Below are 21,344 nucleotides of genomic sequence, written 5' to 3' on the forward strand. Positions count from 1 at the left end.
GTCACTTCTACACCTAAAACAGGTTGTACAAAACGAAATATATTGTCTTGTGTCGCAAAAATATGGGATATTATGGGCTTCATCGCGCCTGTCGTTTTATATGCCAAGCTTTTAATTAAACAATTATGGCTACACAAATGCGATTGGGATGATGAGCCTCCCGACGATATTGTAAGGATATGGACGCAATTCTGTGAGGAACTTTCCTCACTGCCGAAAAAATTCCGCGTCATACTGGCATCACGTCCAGTAGCATCGTAACCATTGTTGGTTTCGCAGATGCCAGCGAAAAGGCATATGGAGGTATAGTGTATTTCCATGTCCAAAATCATGAAGCAATTTCAGTACATGTTGCTTGTGCAAAATCGAAGGTTTCTCCTGTGAAAATTGTTTCTCTCGCACGATTAGAACTTTGCGCTGCATTAATACTTGCAAAATTAATGCATAACGTAATAGAAACCTTAGAAAAACGCTTGAAAATTGAAAATATATACGCATTTACTGATTCCACTGTAGCACTTTGTTGGATTCAGTCTTCTCCGCACCGTTGGGGGACATTCGTGGCTAGTAGAGTTGCTAAAATTCAATCTGAATTATCAGCTACCTGTTTTAATCATATCGCAGGCACAGATAATCCCGCTGATTGTCTGTCACGAGGGCTTACCCCCAATCAGATTTTAGATCACCCGCTATGGTTTCATGGCCCACCGTGGATGAAATTTAGGCCTGAACGGTGGCCCATTACCACATTTGATGTCAACATGGTCACAGAACCACCCGAACAGAAGTCTATTTCGTTAGTAATGACTTCTGGTTTAGAAGAATATGATATTCTAACCCTGTCAAAGCGCTTTTCCTCGTGGAATAAATTATTACGATGTTTGGTTTACGTATTTCGTTTTCTTAAGGTGTTGCCATATCGAAAATATATACGTGGGTCAGATTTAGAGATCGTTGAGCTTAAAATATTGCGCGAAATACAACGAGCGTACTTTCCCGGGGAATTGATAAATCTACAACAAGGAAAGACGTGTAAACCCGTATTTCAACGTTTGAGACCGTTCTTGAATGACGGACTCATAAGGTTGGGAGGTCGTTTAGTTAATTCGGATTTAAATTATGATCAAAAGCACCCCATAGTTCTCCCGCGAAAGGATCACGTTTTAAATTTGTTGGTTGATCATTATCATAAAATTCATTGTCACTCGGGTCCCGCATTATTAATGTCTATTTTGAGGCAAAAATATTGGATACTGTCAGCCCGTAGTTTAATTCGAAATCGAGTACATAAATGCAATTCGTGTTTTCGGCTACGCCCTAAAACAATTGCACCTTTAATGGCGGATCATAGAGATTGTCGTGTCATTCAGTCTATAAAACCATTTACGCATGTGGGTATAGACTTTGCCGGGCCTTTAAGGGTAACCGTATCACGTGGACGTGGAATTCGTTCTCAAAAGGCGTATATTTGCTTATTCGTGTGTTTGACAACAAGAGCTATACACCTTGAATTGGCGTCAAGTTTGAGCACCGAATGTTTTCTGAACGCATTCAAACGATTTCTTTCTAGGCGTGGTCCTGTGTCAAATTTATACTCAGACAACGGAACTAACTTTGTTGGAGCCAAGAGAAAATTGAATGAATTGCACGCATTTTCGTCATCTTCACATTTTGGTGAAGAATTCGCAAGTATTTTGGCCAATAATCGAATAAGCTGGCATTTGAATGCGCCAATAGCACCCCACTTTGGAGGAAATTGGGAATCCAATATTAAAAGTATGAAGACTCATCTTTTTCGGGTAATAGGAGATCAGATTCTATCGTTTGAAGAGGCAACTACAGTACTTGCACAAGTAGAAACCATTCTGAATACGAGACCATTGTGTAGAACGCTCTCTTCAGACCCCTCCGAGCCCCTTGCGTTAACGCCAGCTCACTTCTTGACGACAACTCCCTTAAAACACCTGCCCGCCATGGAAATCGAGAAGGATAATTTGAACCTTCTATCGCGTCATGATTTACTCGATAAATTAATTCAATCATTCTGGAAGCGATGGAGATTAGATTACTTGCATACTTTGCAAGTACGTCCAAAATGGAATACTCCTGCTAATCCAGTAAAGGTGGCTTAGTAGTAATAGTGGGAACTGAAAACGCCCCACCATTACATTGGCCGTTAGGTATTATCGATGAAGTTTTCCCCGCAAAAGATGGAGTAATTCGTGTTGCTCGTGTCAGAACAGTGCTGGGATCTTATATTCGCCCAGTAATACGGCTATACCCTTTGCCAACTCAATAGTAGTCTAGTAGCATTAGGTTTAGTCAATGTAGGTTAGGAAATTTAGGATAACTGTAGGTTATGTTAATTTATTTATATGATAAATGCCATGACAATGCGGTTTTAAAAGGGGTGATTTCGCACCCTTTCAAGGCGGGGGGGATAGTTGCGCGTGAGGTTTAAAATTGAATAGCCTTAAATGTGTACCCTTCACCCCCCTTTGCCCCTTGTCCCTTTTCCTTGATCCGGGCCCAGAGACAAGGAGTATTGTTATCAGTTGTTATCGTTGCATCTTACCCGCGAACATTTTTGTGTCATATTGAAACCCGCATATGTTGAACTCGGCTGTGATTATTTGGAGCACAATCGTCCAGTGAAACATTTTTACCCGCCGCAGTGAATTTCACTGTGTTTTTTGTTTTGTGTTAAGTGAACGAATGTTAATTGTATGCAAACTGATAAGAGAACAGAACCAGCGGCTTAAGGAGAACGAGACCAGGGTAAGTCTTTTGGCCTTTCCTACTCATTTTCCTCTTGCAAAACACTAAGGCAATTCAATTCGTTTTTATTTGTCTTAGTCTATATCGCATCCGCATTACCGCAACCCCCCGCACAATTGCGTACGAAAGATTTCCGCACAACCACAATATTTCATATTTCAATTTAGTAATGTTGGCCTCACTGGGTTGTTTACCCGTCGTGCTGAGGCCCCCATTTTATAATTTAAGAATTTATACATTTAAAAGAAAATAAAAGAAAAACAACATTAAAATAAAGATAAATTTAAAATAAAAAATAAAGATTAAAAATTAAAATATAATTATAACACTAAAAGAAAAATATCAAAAGAGAATGTAAATCGGCATTTATAATGATATATGTGTTTGTGCGTGTTGCGTGTTTTATATATTTTTTTGTGTTGCGTGTATATGTTTTATTCTTTTATGTTATAGTATTTTGGTAATATTGTCTTTTTGTTCTTTAATCCATTTTTTTATTTTGTGTTTGAATTTATTTTTATTTTCCTCAATTTTTGTTTCAAGTGGAAGACTGTTGAATGCTTTAATAGCGTGGTATTTATGGTGTCTTTGTCCAAAGGTAGTGTTTACCGTTGGAGTTTTTATGTTTTCTTTGTACGCTTGTCTGACCGGTCTATTAGTGATATTTTGTGTTTGTTGGGGTTTGTTTTTTTGGTCGAAAATGTAGTTTAGTAGTGTTTTAACATATAATTGGCGTATATCAAGTACGTCACAGCTTTTAAATATTTGGTCTGAGTCGGTTAGTTTATGTTTTTTGAGTATTACCTTTAATATCGTTTTCTGTGCGATTTCTATTTGAGCGATAGCTGCGTTTGTTGCTCCTCCCCAAGCAATTATTCCATATTCTGTTATTGATTGGCATAGTGCATAATATATTGTTTTCAATTGTTTTATTTTATATATGTTTCTTATGTTTAGGAAAATGTGTATTGTTCTGAGGAGTCTATTTGTGATTTGTTTGATGTGATGTGTCCATCTAAGATTATGGTCAATTAGGATTCCTAGATTTATTTTTTTATTTTTTTATTTTTTTTTTAAAGAAAGACAAACATTCCCAGGTTACGAATAACCCAACAATGTTTGAAAATCTCCTACTACCACCACAGAAAGCCGAAAATGTTGCTTGTGTTGTGATGGAGGACTTAGCCAGCCGAGGAATCGAACAGATAATAGATACTTTATTTGTTCTGTTTTTTCTAGAGGGGGACAATCGCAGATGTTGGTGTTTATGCATTCGTGTATTTTTATGGTGTTTGTATTGTTTTTTGGCTGTCCTGTGTTAGTTATGCTGTACGTTGTGAATTTTGTTTTCGATATGTTTAGTGTGAGTGTATTTTAGTGTGAGTGTATTTATAACAGTTTACATCACAAATTTGATTTTGATTTTACTATGAAAACGAATATGTGTAATAACGTTTGATTTCTGTGGAAATGTATGGTTACAGTAAGAGAAAGAGCATGGTATCCATAATCATGTATCCATAAGAATATGTGTAATAACGTTTGATTTCTGTGGAAATGTATGGTTACAGTAAGAGAAAGAGCATGGTATCCATAATCATGTATCCATAAGAATATGTGTAATAACGTTTGATTTCTGTGGAAATGTATGGTTACAGTAAGAGAAAGAGCATGGTATCCATAATCATGTATCCATAAGAATATGTGTAATAACGTTTGATTTCTGTGGAAATGTATGGTTACAGTAAGAGAAAGAGCATGGTATCCATAATCATGTATCCATAAGAATATGTGTAATAACGTTTGATTTCTGTGGAAATGTATGGTTACAGTAAGAGAAAGAGCATGGTATCCATAATCATGTATCCATAAGAATATGTGTAATAACGTTTGATTTCTGTGGAAATGTATGGTAACAGTAAGAGAAAGAGCATGGTATCCATAATCATGTATCCATAAGAATATGTGTAATAACGTTTGATTTCTGTGGAAATGTATGGTTACAGTAAGAGAAAGAGCATGGTATCCATAATCATGTATCCATAAGAATTTGGTAATAACGTTTGATTTCTGTGGAAATGTATGGTTACAGTAAGAGAAAGAGCATTGTATCCATAATCATGTATCCATAAGAATATGTGTAATAACGTTTGATTTCTGTGGAAATGTATGGTTACAGTAAGAGAAAGAGCATGGTATGAGTGATGTAGGAATGACTGGCTACAGTAATAACAGGAGAATGGTTTTCTTCAGTATGAGTACAAATATGTAAAGTTACGTGTGCTTTCACTGAACATGAAAAGCTACAGTAAGGGCAGGAGAGTTGTTTTTCTTTAGTATAAAGCTAAGTCCGCATTCCGTGGACATCAATGGCAACAGAATGTTTTTTTTAGTACGAGTGTGAATATGTGTAATAAGGTTTAACTTTTGTGGAAATTAATGGCTACAGTAAGAGCAGGAGAACTAAGAAAGACTCCCAATACTGGGGCTCCATCGAAGCCAGAGTAAAGCTGGCCTCTCAGAAGCTAGGCGTACTGTACAGGGCCCGCAGATACTTTAATAGTTCACAACTGCTGACCCTGTACAAATCGCAAGTGTGCCCTACTGTCGAATTTGGCAGCCATCTCTGGTCCGGAGCCCCTAAATACCTGAAAAAATCCTTGACTCTGTGCAAAAACGGGCGGTCCGTTTGATAGATTCCCCAATCTTAACAGGCGGACTGCAATCTTTAGAACACAGGCGTCAGGTAGGTATGCTGTCCTTGTTCTATCGGTATTACAATGGAAGATGCTCTGAGGAACTAGCGTCATTGATCCATTCGGCACCGGTGCGTAGTCGGGATACACGCCAAACGCGCGCCCAACATTTGTACACGGTTGATATTTGTCACATGAGAACGGGTCGCTTCTACGATTCGTTCTTAAGTTCAACAGCTCGGCTGTAGAACGAACTGTCGGCCTCTGTGTTTCCTCCCTCCTACAACATGGGACTCTTCAAGACCCATGTTCACTCCTTCCTCTCCTCAAAAAGACCCCCCACACAGCATCCCCAAAGATGACATAGGCCCTGAGGGAAATTATTTTCTTCAGGGCCTCCTGTGTGGAGTTTATATAAAAAATAAATAAAAAATACTCTATTTTATCGGGAGAACGATCAAAGCAAATCTTAAACAAATCGTCACACTACCGCGGCCGAGTGAAATCAACAAGTAATACTACGAAAAATCCAGATCATCGTTCATGACGTGGATTTATAATACTTGGGCACATAATTAATGAAGACCTCTCAGACGATGACGAAATTAACCGACAAAGGAGAAGTATAGTGTTTAATACGATTGCCCTAAATTCTACAAATGCGGCAATTTAAAAAAAATTGTTCAATGTATTCTGTACGAACTTATATACGTGTCATTGCCAATTCAGCTCTATGAAATGACCCAGAATCCAAAATAATAACGCCTGCAGAATTGTACGGAAGATATATCAACGCATCAACAATGTTTACGGAACAAGGACTGAATGGATTTCAAATCCTGATGAGATACCGGATCACTGGTCACTGGAGCCAGGATGCGGCTAATGGCTTCCGACAATACGGCGGTGACCACAGCCTTCCAGCACCAAGCGCCACTACTGAGTGAGCGCAGGATTCGAGCTCATTCAAGACAACGATTTTATATATACATATTTGTAATAAGCATTTACTTTGTGGCTCGTCATAATTTACAATAAAAGATATAAAGATATAAAAAAATATGCGACAAAGACAGAAGACCATATAATGGACCAGACTCAATGAGGATATTGGCCATCCTACGTCAGTTAAAATATTAAAAATACAGAAAGAAATGATTGTCTAAATTATTTTATTTTACATAATTATGGTATATTGATGTTTTTATTACTTACTCAACGTCCTAATGAATGTCTTTCAACATCTTTTTTAAAATGTATGTTGTTCTAAAATATTCTTGGTATTTCTTGTTCTGTGTTCTATATTGTCTCGGTACACATTTGATATCGCACACCTAGATAAAGAGTAGTACAACTCAAAATACCTCTTTTTTCAGGAACAGCAAAAAACATTTTACTCGATTTTTATGTGACCGAGTAAAAATATTGTTATATTTTATAATGCTGTACGTTATTTTACTAGGATATTTATTTGCTCAGTAACTCATCATCAAATACACGTACACTTGTTTATTAATTAAATTCGTGTTAGTTTAGTATTCGTGACTAAATCATTATTTAATAATTTTATCAACTCAAATTGCTTCCATATTAGTGATAAATTTTGAATGAATACACTCTTATTCTAAATAGTTTGTTCTATAATCTTCACAGAAAGAGTAGTGTATCTAAATTATGTTTTGGATGTTTTGTATTACGTAATCATAAAGTAAAACATTTTTTTGTCACAAAACATCTTTATTTAATATTAAGATAACAAACAAATGAAGACAATAACAAAACACAACAGGTTTAGGAAATGGCTTGGAAAATAAAATGAACACTTACATAACTCTAATTAGAAAACTATTAAGCTTTGAATATATTAGTTTAACGTTTAACAAAATTGACATTTCTCTTATAGTTTAGGTGTTAACATCTTTAACCAGTATTTTAACAGCATTAGTCTATAAATCACCGGAAATGTATTATTTTATAAAAAAATTTTAGAAAAAATATCTAAAATGTTTTCTGTTAACTTAAATAAGGTTCCAAAAAACGACATCGCAAAGGTAAAAATAAAGGCATCTAAAGCATATAACTACTACACATTATTATATATATATATATTTAGATTGTTTTAGACCACTTTAATTTTAATATTAAAACTAGTTTTAATATTCTCCTGACGAAGGAGGGTGCTTCCGAAACCGGTAGAGTACAATTAAAATTAAAGTGGTCTAAAACAAATTCATATATTTTATTGTCCCTTTATAATTGTTACTTTTCATACATTTATATGTATTTTTTTTTAAATTAATTGTATTCGCAAATTCATTATCCTATATGTATGTTTAGCAATATGAGATATGTGGGATTGTACTAACCTACCCACATCTTGAAATAAAAATTATAATTATTATTTAGTATGAGTACGCATGTGCATAGTTAAGCGCGATTTCGTAGTACACGAATAGCTACAGTGAGAACATGAGAATGGTTTTTCATTAGTATGAGTTCGAATGTGTGTAATTATGTTTGACTTCTGTGGACATGAAAAGCTACAGTAGGAGCAGGAGAATAATTTTTCTTTTGTATGAATACGTTCGTGAATAGTTAAGTGTGGCTTCTGTGAACACGAATAGTTACAATAAGAGCATGAAAATGGTTTTTCTTTAGTATGAGTGCGAATGTGTATAGTTAAACCTGCTTTTCTGGAACATGAATAGCTACAATAAGAGCAGGAAAAGGGTTTGTCTTTAGAATGAGTGCGAATGTGCATAATTAAGTTTGACTTCAGTAAACACGCATATTTACACGACGAGCAGGAAAATGGTTTTTCTTTAGTGTGAGTTTGAATGTGTAAAGTGAAGCTTGCTTTTAGTGAACATAAATAAGTGCAATAAGAGCATGAAAATAGTTTTCCTTTAGTATGAGTACGAATGTGTTTAGTTAAGCGTGATTTTTCTGAACATAAATAGCTACAGTAAGAGCATGAGAATGGTTTTTCTTGAGTATGAGTACGAATGTGTGAAGTTAAGTGTTCCTTCCGTGAACATGAATAGTTACAGTAAGAGCATGAAAATGTTTTTTCTTTAGAATGATTTCGCAAATGAGCAACTAGGCCAGGCTTCGAAGAAAGTTTTAGGTCACATTTAGAACAAAGGAAAGACGTTAAATTTTTAATTTCCTTTCCATCGCAGTTTTCTTTAACAGGCATGACGTTCTCTGCACTGAATGCTTCACCTGAAAGAGAAAATTGTCATTGTTATGTAGGTATATATGAAGGTGTTAAATTGACTAGGATAAACAAAAAAAATATATTTATTAAAAAGATAATGTTATGTGTATAATTTTTTTGACAATCAAGTTAATATATATTAAGCACGTGTGTATTTTAACATTTGATCAATAATTGTAATCTAACACTTAGAGGTGAGGAAATGAGTGAAGTGGATATCAGCAACGACTTATATTAAATGCCATCATATAAGATATAAGGGGTCACGCCACAAAGGCCACGGAGAAATAATACAAATAGGGACCACATCAAAGCTATATCCCCTAATTTTGAGGAAACATCCAGGATCTGAATTACAACACGAAAAAAATAAATATTTGAACAAGCGTGCGTTACGTATTTTCAAACACGTAAATATCTTAAAGGTGAAAAAGTAACCAAGGTGCCCGTGAATATAATATCATGAAATTACAGAGGTCCTAGCTTTGGTGTTAGCAAATGTATGCTTTCCAAACAATATCAATTCAAGAGCAAAGAAAACATGCGGGTCATTCTAAAAATGTAGGCCCAGCGCGTTAAATGCACTCTTTCCAAAATTAACAACACTCATAGGAGAAGGTTAGTAAGCCGTCTTGACTTGAATATGATTTATTTTAGCTTGTGCCACAAGAGTTCTCGATAATATTAAGTATTTTCATCCATTAAAAATGGTGTTACCCGCCGATTTGTGAATTATTTCAGAGTGCTCCAAACGTTCCCTTTTAATATCTGAACGGATGTAAATTTCTGTATTCGAAATTACACTTTCTTCTTCTTCTTCGTTAGTCCTTGATTCTGTTTTGATTAAGATTTCCTCCATATTAGAATTCCCCGTTGTACTAGGTTTACCTGAACAGAAACACTTCATTAAAAATTGGTCACTAAACGGGATGATTATTATGTTGTTTGACTTATGGGTACGTGAAAAATATAATCATCAACTAAAGTATTATATGACACGTTTTTGAGTGGCGATGGCAAGCACGACCATATAGGAGATGTTCGCGCTCGCATCGTGCCATCTTAGGGTTGCTGTAAGTGACCAGAGTCTCGTTGGGTATTTAAAAAAAAACGTGCCACACGAATTGAGTAATCACGCGTAACCGCCCCTTCACCTCACCCCAGCCCCCACGACCTCGCAGGTGTATCTACTCGTCGTTATATATATATATATATATATATATATATATATATATATATATATATACATTTGTATGAAATTATAACGACGCCACAAAGCAATTTTGAAATAATTGAAAAAAATATGTATTTCTTACCAGCCGTCTGATGAATTCTCATAGAATGTTCCAAACACTCCTTTACGTCCGGTAAGTCTACATGGGTATCTGGCATTTCACCTCTGACTTCTTCCCCAATCCCTGGCTCCATCTTGAAGGTGACACTGTCCGGGTTAGGAAGTTCCATGACACAGCTGTGAGAGCTTTCAACAAACAAGGGAATTCTCTGGAAACTTACTTTGAACAAGTGACGGCATTTCATCATTGAACCAGGGTTTATATATAATACATTCAGTTGGATACAAATAATGTAGAAAAGTATTCTTTAATGTACACAATAATACTTTAATGTACATAATACAACTGACCGCATCAACGAGGCTGTTCAAAACGTAAGATCAAATAGGAGGAAGCTCAATATGGCCTTACGCCTGAAAAACATATCAACAAACAACGAGATATTTAATTTATATGCACAACACTTCACCCACTTACAAACTTATTTCTATAGCTTACCTCAAAATGTCACAACTCGCGCGAAACAAATGAGGAAAACAAAAAGAAAAGTAAAATATAAGGATGTGACCGAGATGTGTATTGAAAATGTTATTTATATCCCGTTACGAATTCTCCATTTGAAATTTTTACAAAGATAAGATGAACATAACCTAAAAACTACACAAAATGCAGTGTAGAAAAGCGTTCACCATCTTCACAAGTAAATAGTTAAAATGTATTTCCGTAAGACCAGAAAAGAATAAAGTAATAAGTATAACTTAAATCTACTCACGGATAAAGTGAAGCGCAATTTCAAAGGCAATGTGTTTGAATTACGAGGTACATAACCTAATATCGGAAGTAGTTGAGGAGACGTCCCGGAAAAAGTTAATTCAAGATCTTTAGATTTAATTGTGATGATTTTGGCACTAATTTAAAGCATGCCAATAACAAGTGAGGCACCTGAATAATTCGACATTAATGCGGCAGCAACCGTCCCATGGAATTTTACCACAAAGTACAAATGCAGATGCATAAATAAAGCACCCACTGCAGAGGGGTGGTGGTTGTCAAAAATCGGTCGAAAATATCCCAGTTACAAGAAACCGGTTCTTTCGCTGTCACTGAAAGATTTGCAAAATACAAGTAAATTGTCTTCTAAAATAATCTAACATTTTGTGAGTTTAGCGTTTAACGCTATATAGCGTTATTATTCACTATTGGTTATTGCAATTAATAATAAATTATCGTTCACTTACAAACGTTCCACAATAACTTTTACTTCTCACTCGATAAAACACTTCTTTGGGGAGATAAGTAATTACAAAAGGAACCTTTTTTTCTCTGAATTTCTTTATTCACACCATCCCCTTTATGATGGGAATTTTCTTCGAAATATTTTTCGACAATCCCGTAGTAGTCTAGATTTCATAAAATAAAATTATGATTTGAAGTAGAAACTGTCACGAGCCGACTTAGTTTATGATTATTTTCTTCAATTATCCCTTTTCTATGGAAATGCCTTTATGCGTGGTTTATTGTACCGATTGTGACGTTTCTATCGTATCTTGTAACGTAGGACAATACAGGTCCTTTCTCAAAGTAATTGACATTCTTGCACTTCTACTTTTGCATTTTTGATATTTGAAATATTTGGTACACGAGGGCAAATAACCATTTACGGTATCTATTGCTGGGTGGTCTAGATCACCTACGAGATTTGAATATTTCGTTTCAACCAAGGTTGAATACTTAAATCCCTTTTACAACCACTTGTAAAGCGGATTAATTAATTAAATTACTTTTGCAGGTGTTTTATTTGGACCTAGGATCAACCACCATCAGAACGCTATCACAGAAGACCATGAATCTTCCCAACCAAGGGACTATTTCCATCAAGGTGGAACCAGGATCCAATGAAGGGAGTGCTGGTGAAATGTCGAGCGCGGAAAGAGATATCTACCTCCCGGATGTGAAAAAGGAAACTTTGCAGTATCGGGAGAGTACTCCAACAACCAGTAAGTTTAATTGCAAACGTAATAAAATGTTAAACGGAAAATTCTGTTTTCATGTTTGGAATCTGTTGGGTTTGTAATGTTTCTCATCCAAAAACAAATGCTTGTTTACAACGTGACTGCTATTTTTTTTTTTTTTTTGTATAGTAAAGTAAATATTTGATAATTTTTACTATACATGATATTCATTGATTATTTCAATTACCATTTAGTAGAGAAATCTCAGGTCTTACTGGGGAGCTAGTCTATTTACTAATTAAATACATAATATTTATAAATAGTCAATGTGGTCATAAATAGTCATCGTTATCACAACAAAAATACAGTATCTAAGTATTAAAAGGACAAAAGTAAAAAAATAACAATACAAAAATAAATTGCAACAGTGTTTATCTGAAAATCATTGATCATTGTTAAGATTTTCCGTAAAAAATAATATTAGGTGGTTGTTTTTTAAATTTTAAATAGTTTTTTTTCACTTTTTATTGTAAATTGCTGAATAGCTTAGGGCCTAAATATTGATAATGATGCTGTGCAGCTGTCGTGTTGCATCTAGGTACATATATATTCCCAGATTTTCTAGGTCTTAAGCTTCTCTTTGAGGACAGTTCAGATTCTTTAAAAACTTTTAAAATAGCACATCTTTCAAATAATTTTAAAACCGGTAGAACCTTAAATTTATCGAATAGTTAATATAAGAATAACTGTAATCAATTGGATTTCAATTTTTCCTTCTTCATATTGTCTTTATGCTTTAAATTTGATCATTTTATCAACCTATTATTTAATTTTAGTGAATAACAAAAATAGGTTAATTTGATTTTTATATTTCTTCACACGCCTAAAAACTATTTTCCATAAAAGTGATTCCTACAATTAATTTTTAATACCTTTGCACATTGTACATAGGAGAATATTTGTATAATTCATGAAAATAATGTTTTTAGTATGCATAGGAAATTATCTGCATTATATAGGAAAGCAGTAGACAGTAACAGTAGCGTCCAAAAAAGTTGGTTTCTATCTTTCTCTTATACCGTAATTCTCTGACATCATGACATTTATAAGTTATTACTTAAATACCTGCCTAATTGATTATAGACCTTAAATATTGACCGGTAGGTATCGTAATATCACTCACCACAATTATGAAAACTCTGGCTATATAGAAATTAAGTATCCAACACGGCCACCATCTTGAATTAACAAACGTGTTTACAGACAGATGAAGTGTCAAATTCTCGAGATAAATATTAAAAGGCCGATCTATTATTGTGCTTTCAACATGCTCACGGAGGGACGAGTTTCTATTTTTGCAGCCCTCGTAAGAACCCGAATTGCTGAATTACAGGAGAGGATAAACAAATCCTGAAAAGGACATTATGGAATACCGCCAGATTCCAGCATCGAAGCACACTTATTTCCCCCCGTCATTCTCAAATGTTATGTATTTTTTTGGCCCCCCCATCAATCGCAAATTTCATGTATTTTTTTGGCCCCTCGTCATTCTACATATTTTTTAAAAATTTTTGGCCTCCCGTCTTTCTCAAATGTTATGTATTTTATGGCCTCCCGTCATTCTCATATTTTATGTATTTTTTAGGCCTCCCGTCATTCTCAAATGTTATGTATTTTTGGCCTCCCATCATTCTCAATTATTATGTATTTTTTCGGCCACCCGTCATTCTCAAATGTTATTTATTTTTACCCCCCCGTCATTCTCATAATATTATGTACTTTTTTGGCCCCCCGTCATTCTCAAATGTTATGTATATTTTTGCTTGTACTTTCTTACGTGTGTGCATATTGTAATATACTTTATGAGGTGTGTTGAATCGCACTAAACTCCCAAATTCCGGAATAAAATCTAACTAACCTACAAGCCGTTTATCGGCAGGAGTAGGCAGAGAAGACTGACCGCCAAAGACCTCGGTCTTGGCACACACACTTTTAAATTACTATTGTAAAATAGGTATATGAACGTACAAATACAGGGTGTCCTGGGGTCAAGTACACTAACTTCGGTAGGTGATTCTACGTGATAGTACAAGTAAAAAAACAAAAATTACTTTTTTTGAAATTCCAACTTTTAATTAATTTTATTATAAACTAGCTGTACCCCGTCATGCGATGCTGTGGCTCAATCTGTCTGTGCAGAAGGAGAAACAATTGCTCGTGTTGCTTTTACGTCCGACGGATGAAGCTGTTTACAGAAACATGTTTTTACCTGTCCCAGGTCACATCTATATACTATAGATACAGGGTGTCCGGGGGTAAAGTGCAGTAACTTCGTAGGGGGATTCTACATGATCGTAGGAGTAAAAAAGATAAATAACTTTTTCCGAAATTCCAATTTTTTATTTTTCATACAAAAAGACATACCTGCTAAAAAGCCATAGTGTAGGTGCAAACTTACCCGATAAATTCGCAAGTGTGAACGTGGCAACGTTGCATATTTGTGAGTGGCGCGTATCCATGGAAACCGCATGTGAATTGTAAACAATAACAACACAGAGTTCGCCGTATGTTTTGATATTTTACCAAATTCAAAAAGACAACTGCACTAAAATCACGTTACACTTTTTATTATAAAAAATATTAATAACTCATTGAACACTTAACTAATTTCATCGCTTTTTACTAATAGGCCACTTGCATCATATTTTTTAAATTTTTTTTCCAGTTAAGGAAAATATTCTAAGACATTCTGTATTATTATTATTTTTTTAATCGTATTTTTGAAACCCTGGGGATTTTTTGAAAATTTCAATCCGAAAAATCAGACCTTTTTTTATAAACCGGAAAGACGGGACATAATTTTATAGGTGAGAAAAAACAATGATTACATAGCCGAAAATCATTTAAAAAAAAGAACGTTTTCCACACGAATGACACAGCAGAATAACGAGGCATACCAAAAATATTACATCTCATAAATATTTTTTTCCTTGATCTATCTTATTGATCATAAATCATTATAATGTACAACGTCTATATTAATAAATCCAATGTAATATACTTTTACTTATAAATTATAATAATAATAAGAATATTATAAAATTTGATTTTGATAAAATCAGCACCATAACCATTATACCTCTAAAACACGTACCGACATCTAAATTGTACGGGGTTCTCTTTTCATCTGTCAAAAATTCAAACCAAATGAAAAGTTCGCAGAGAACAAACAATAAATCTAGTGAACGAATTCAAAAATTCTTAGATAAATTAAATTTTCAAAGTTGTTTACTCCGCCCGTCAAATTTTGTGACACATTACATTCAAAGCACGATTTACTAATAGCGGGGGGTGCAGGAGGGGGTGCGGGGGACAGTTTACCAGCTGACCGACTGAATTCGGGTGCCGGGGGTAGCGGGGATTAGTTACCGGGGGGGGGCGCGGGATGTAGATTTGGCAACGACGAAAAAAATAATGCCGTCTAGGCACGTCGGAGAAATTTTTCGTTATTAGCTTAAAAGTACATCTAAAAGTTGGAATTTCAGAAAAAGTTATTAATCTTTTTTACTCCTACGATCACGTAGAATCACCTCCCGAAGTTACTGCACTTTACCACCGGACACCCTGTATATTAAAACACAGGCGTATTCGAATGCAACGTTGTGTCAAAATTTCAAAGCAATCGGTGAAGAACTTTAGGAGATTTAAGATTTTGAACAAACGAACATTTTTATTTATATAAATAGATAGACTAGCTCATATGTACCCGGTATTGCTCGGGTTGTGAATGCTTTGGAGTAGAGTTTTGTTGTTGCGAATTCTAGTTTATCTGAAAACTGGGTGCATTTGTTGGGTGAAAACAATATTATCGTAACAATTGAAAAAACTTACCTTTTAAAAGTATTGGTTTCACTCGATCGTGTCATTTCTGCCTCGGGCGTCCTCGACTTCTTGTACCTTTCAATGTCACGTAATACATTATTCTTACACCCATTTCTTTCTTCATCACATACGCCATATTTTACTCTACTTGAGTATCCATTCCATTTTCCTTTGTCTTCCCGACTTATCTTTGTCACGTCTGCTATTCACAAACGTATACCGCATTGTTACCACTAAAAACCACATTATATCGACTCCTTATCTCATTCCAGTGCAGATATAATGCGTAAAGGCTTCTTCGGGCGTCCCCGACTTCTTCTGCCATTCAAACCAATCTCTAAACGAGGGAGAGTTAAATTCAAAGTGTCTTCTATTTAGATTATCTAGTCTTATCCTAGTTCTTTCTCGGATGGTTCGACCGTAATTTTGTGTGTGACGCTCGGTCTCTCTCGACATTTTATCAATGTATTCTTATGTTGTCATTGCAGGCAGTATTATTGTGGAGACTGGTGCCATCAAGGCAGAGTCAGGACCCAAACAAGAATATGGAGGGGGAAGTCCTTATACGGAAATTTACGCAGACCTCCCAGATGTAAAAAAAGAGTACTCTGAAAGAACTACACAAAAATCAGGTAAAACCTGGATTTTACTTGTTTGAATTCCTATTACTTTAAATATTTTTTATCTACTTTTGTATAACTATTTATTCTAATCCGCTATATTTTTCAGACCTGAAGACGCTTCCTGGAAAGAAACCATTATCATGTTCCTACTGTAACTTCTCCTGCTCACGCAAGTTAGCGTTAATACACCACTTACGCACCCATACTGAAGAAAAACGTTACTCATGTACCGAGTGCAGTTTTTCATTTTCTCTAGAAAAGCAACTAAAACGTCACATGTTGACTCACATTGAAAAAAAGCCCTTTTCATGTCCCGACTGCAACTATTCAGGTTATTCAAAGGGACATTTAAAAAGGCACATGTTGACGGCCTCTTATCATATTCTAAAAAGGGAAAAACACTAAAAAAAATTACATATTTACCCACGGCAGAAAAGAACCTTTTTCATGTTCTGAACCCAACTATTCTTGTTCCCAAATCAACGCTATGAAGAGACACGTGCAGACTCACAGTGGAGAGCGGGTCATTCACGATCGACCAAGGACTATATTGGACTACTAAACTGTGAGAAGTAGTATCGGTTCCGCTACCTATTCAATAAGGGCCATCACGCCCAACGGAATCTCTGTCTAATTGTGACCAACCCTGGACTGTCGTTGGTCGCAAGAAAAGGCCTGCTACTATTAGAGGAAACCTGAGTACCCATTTGTACTTCCACTTGTACCCGCTGCATCCTGATACCTCCAGTATTGATCTTTCGGCATATTTACAATGAATTGTGAGAACCGCTTCATATAAAGTCTCTAAATTAAAATCTAAGGTAGAACAGGACTCATTTAAATAAATAAATTGTTTTTACCAGAACGTTAGAGGAATGAAGAATAATAGCGCTTTATTTTTGTCTAATCCCTTGGCAAACAATTATGACGTAGTGGGACTCACTGAGGCGTGGCTAAACTCAAGTGTGTTCAGCCCAGAGTTCTTCGATGTCAGCTTCATAGTATTTAGAAAAGACAGTCAAGAGAGAGAATTACCTTATTAAGGCAGCGCACTTAACTGCTCTGGAAACTGTCAACGAAGACTTATTGGTCAAAATTACATTTAATTCGTGTGTAAGTTTTGTATGTATTGTTTACATCGCACCTGCGTCAAACTATGACACATATCAATTGTTTGTTTTGGAAAGAATTTAATTGTGCTCGGAGAGTTCAATGATATTGAAAACGACCTGCATTTTTTATGCGCCGTTTTCGGTCTCTTCTAATTTATCAACATTCCAAATATAAATTCAAGAGTATAAGATCGCTGTCCTAGTTCTTGTATGTTCAATAGACCTTTTTTTTGCAAAACTGACTTATGAATGCCAGTATGTTCATTAGCCTATTGCGCATTAATGAAGTTAAAAAAAACATATTTTTTGGTTTTTAAGTGACATTTTAAGCATTTTTCGAGTGCCAATATCCACTCATGGAATAATGTTTCAGTTCTTATTTGTTCAATCTCCTGGATATTGAACATTCAAACACACAAAGTTATGAATATAATATTTTCATAGATATTTGTTCAACATCCCGCAGAAGGTTGAGGTCCTAAATGTTCAATCTCCACTGTCAACCAATCAGGAGCCGGCTAGTTAAAATGTGCGGCCATGTTGATTTTTAGTTGTTTTCTAACAACGAAATTGTTCCACTAAAAATAAGTTTAATTGCGAATATATACTGTTATTGAACGTATTGAACTAAAAATGACTTCACCGACTCCAAAATCGATTCACCTAAGAACAGTAGCTCAAATAGAAAGGTAAGTCTTAAAATTATGTCATTTATAGGCTTTTTCACCATATTTTACATGTACTTCTTGAATTTGCTAGGCAAATATACAGGATGCTTCATTTATTATTTATTTATTCCATTATTTATTTACAAACTTAGGACTTTTACATAAAATGAGTATTAATACATTATATTAGTGCATTAAAACTTATTTTTATTCAAGAAATACAACAAAAGAGCCAGGACATGGAAATGTGCAAAAAGTCGACTGTCCTCATAGTCTGATTGAAAGACATCTACGACACATATTTTGTCCGTTGTCACTGCTGAGATCGCTGATGAAAACGAAGTCCAAATATATCAATTTTGAATTCATTCAATTAAAAGTTTCTGATTTTTTGTTTTTTTTAGTCACATAAAAAACAATAAACATATTCTTATGTAGGAACTACAATAAAACCAACTAGGTAAACGACTAACAACAATAAATGTTATGTTAAATAGCGCACACCCATAACCCAAATCGCGGGGTATAATAATTTTATGATTTTAAGACCTGAAAGTATTTAAAAAAATAATTTTTACTCACGATAATCAACATAAATAATAAGCTCACGGCAAATAATACCTTCCGAAAGAAAAAAAATCTTTCTAAAGTAAGTAAACTTTAAAAATTACATTTATCAAATGTAGGTAACGAAACAATAAAAAAAAAAAAATTTTCAACTGAAAATTGAACTTCAATAATTTTACGCATCACTCGGGATTTTTTTATGGAATACCGCACACAGTCTCAACTGCTCCCAACCATCTGGAGCCAGTGAGACTATGGAATCCCCAATTGGGGTATATTAGTATATTGTGAGGCTGAAGGTAGTGTGGAGGGGAAGGAGATGGAGAGGAGAAAGAGAGGAAGGAGGATGAAGGAGAAGAGAGATGGTATGTGAGTATCTATTCAGATCTGATCACCAAACATGGCTAAAGCCATTTCAATTCTTATGGTGGTATTTACACCATATCTTCCTCTCTGGAACATGCCGCAAATAGACAATATGTTATTTTAAATTAATAATTTGTGAAATAACATAAATGAATCAAATAAAATTTACTTGCGCACGCCGGGATTTGAATCCGCGACCTCCGGATTTCTAGTCAAGAGTACCCCTAGACCACGGAGGTTGTAATACGTACGATGTAAGAATATTTCACATCACGCATGCACCGACAACCGATAGTAGTATATTAGCGGTAGGTACCTTTGTGCTTGTGCATTGTTTTCAAACCTCCAAAATATTGGATGATTTATATAGAGCAGTTTTTGTGAAAAATCAACTCAAGGACTCTGTTTGTATATTTTAAAGTAATACTTTAAGTCAACTACTAACTAAGATAAAAATAAAGTGTTTGAAATCTGAAAATCACCCTGTATCTACAATTTACCACTAATTGGCTAATTGAACAAATGTTCAATATCAAAAATAATCATTCATCATTTTCAAGCCATGTTCAACGTCCACCTTTAAAGTCATAATATGGGCTTAATATAGCTTCAATCTTCGAAAAATGATCTATAATAATTTCCTGTTACACATATGTATTAAACGAAATGACCAAAATCGAGAATTTTTTAGAATTTTCCTGTAAAAAAAAAAAAATGTCTCCTCTAAAATTTGCTAAAAAATGGTCTATTGAACATACAAGAACTAAGGCAGCGAGTATGGTTTAAAAAAACACCAGCACCCACGATGCTATTGCAAAAATAACAAATTATATATATGCCGCCCTAGATTCAAATGAAAAATGCATTGGAATATTTATTAAAAAAGCATTTGATAGTATTTCACACACTAACTCAATAAAATAAATAAAATCAATTGGAATAAAAAAAACTAAATTAATGACTTATTTTTAACAATTTTGTTGGTTAGGCCACAATTCCGATGAGCGACTTTTATCTCCTGCCAGCAATACTAGCTTCTACCAACTCCTGGGCCAACGGGATGGTTATGTTTATTTATTTTAATATTTGAATAGCTATAATATTATTAATTTAAGAAGAATGATTGCGCGGAATTTTCGTAAAAAACTTAAATTTGTATTTGGAGCCAAAGTATTAAACTTAATAAATCTTTATTTAATATAAACGTTTTAAAAAAAATATATATAGAAAATACCTAGTAAGGATAAATGCTACTTCATTTATTTGTGTTTTAAATTATAAAATATAGACCATAAAATAATTCGATTTTTCATGATCAGGCAACTAATAATTAAATTACTGACACAAAAAATGCAACGCCTAAACTAAAATCATGATCAACTGCTTGGAAGGAAACCATGCTGACCATTACATAACAAACGGTAATAAATATGGAATAAATTTATTTATTTATTTATTGCATCTCACTATACATAAAACACTTTTTTTTCACATAAAAATCAACCTCACTAGGACTAAGCCTGTATCGAGGTTAACAATTTACATATGAGTGAAGCAAACATAAGAGTATCACAAACATAAAGTAATTTTACATAAAAACACAAAATATTTCAAAATTAAAGAAAAAATGAGTATTAGATGTGTTACCAGATGGGTAATTTGACAGTATATTGTAACAATATTTGAACCATAACTAATCATTATTCAAAAGAAAAAGCAAAGTAGATAATAAAGACAGATAGGGTGACATTCAGTTTTTAGCAAATGAGACTTATATAAAATCTTATTATTTAAGAAAGGACAAGGATGAAAAAATATTAAGACAATCGTCTGTCAATACATAAACCTTAATTAACTTTTTAAATTTAACTAAGGAATTGGTAGACTTAATATGATTTGGAAGAATATTAAACATAAGTGGTGCCTGATATAAATAATTTCTTTGACCAAAAGAAGTTTTAGTATGTACCGCCACAAAGTTCAATGTAGAGCTAATTCTAGTTGTACGCATTTGTTGTGTTCTTTCAGCAAATTTAATATTGATAAAAAATCGACAAAGTATTTGAGTGATATATAGCTGTTTTATGCACATAACATTACATTCCTTATAAAGTAGGTTGGATGGATAACAGAATTTTTTTTTGTACATCACTTTAAGGATCAATTTTTGAGTAATATTTAGTGG

The 21,344-nt window shown here is 34.4% G+C and overlaps 1 protein-coding gene and 1 long non-coding RNA gene across 2 annotated transcripts; one reads left to right on the forward strand and one right to left on the reverse strand.

The window, feature by feature from the left end:
• Positions 1–7,574: 7,574 nt before the first annotated feature.
• LOC149414144 (uncharacterized) lies at positions 7,575–10,958 on the reverse strand. The gene is made up of 4 exons (XR_016304070.1): positions 10,762–10,958; positions 10,011–10,174; positions 9,412–9,582; positions 7,575–8,699 (listed from the first exon to the last, which is right to left on the reverse strand). It is a non-coding gene; the product is annotated as an uncharacterized LOC149414144 (long non-coding RNA).
• A 538-nt stretch (positions 10,959–11,496) lies between these two features.
• Positions 11,497–17,379, forward strand: LOC149414145 (uncharacterized). The gene is made up of 4 exons (XM_089644018.1): positions 11,497–11,570; positions 11,779–11,986; positions 16,312–16,455; positions 16,553–17,379. The coding sequence occupies exons 2-4, from the start codon at positions 11,833–11,835 to the stop codon at positions 16,849–16,851; spliced, it is 597 nt and encodes a 198-aa protein (XP_089500144.1). The 5' UTR covers positions 11,497–11,570; positions 11,779–11,832; the 3' UTR covers positions 16,852–17,379.
• Positions 17,380–21,344: the final 3,965 nt, after the last annotated feature.

The sequence above is a fragment of the Hesperophylax consimilis genome, chromosome 20 (assembly GCF_061612785.1).
Source record: "Hesperophylax consimilis isolate HC1 chromosome 20, BYU_Hcon_1.0, whole genome shotgun sequence".
In the NCBI taxonomy this organism is placed as follows: Eukaryota; Metazoa; Arthropoda; class Insecta; order Trichoptera; family Limnephilidae; genus Hesperophylax; species Hesperophylax consimilis.

Bases quoted from the DNA above. Each gene is read 5' to 3' on its own strand.
- LOC149414145 (XM_089644018.1), top strand. From the start codon at position 11,833: ATGAATCTTCCCAACCAAGGGACTATTTCCATCAAGGTGGAACCAGGA. The intron at 11,987-16,311 runs GTAAGTTTAATT...TTGTCATTGCAG, and splicing joins GGAGAGTACTCCAACAACCA to GCAGTATTATTGTGGAGACT. The intron at 16,456-16,552 runs GTAAAACCTGGA...TATATTTTTCAG, and splicing joins AAGAACTACACAAAAATCAG to ACCTGAAGACGCTTCCTGGA.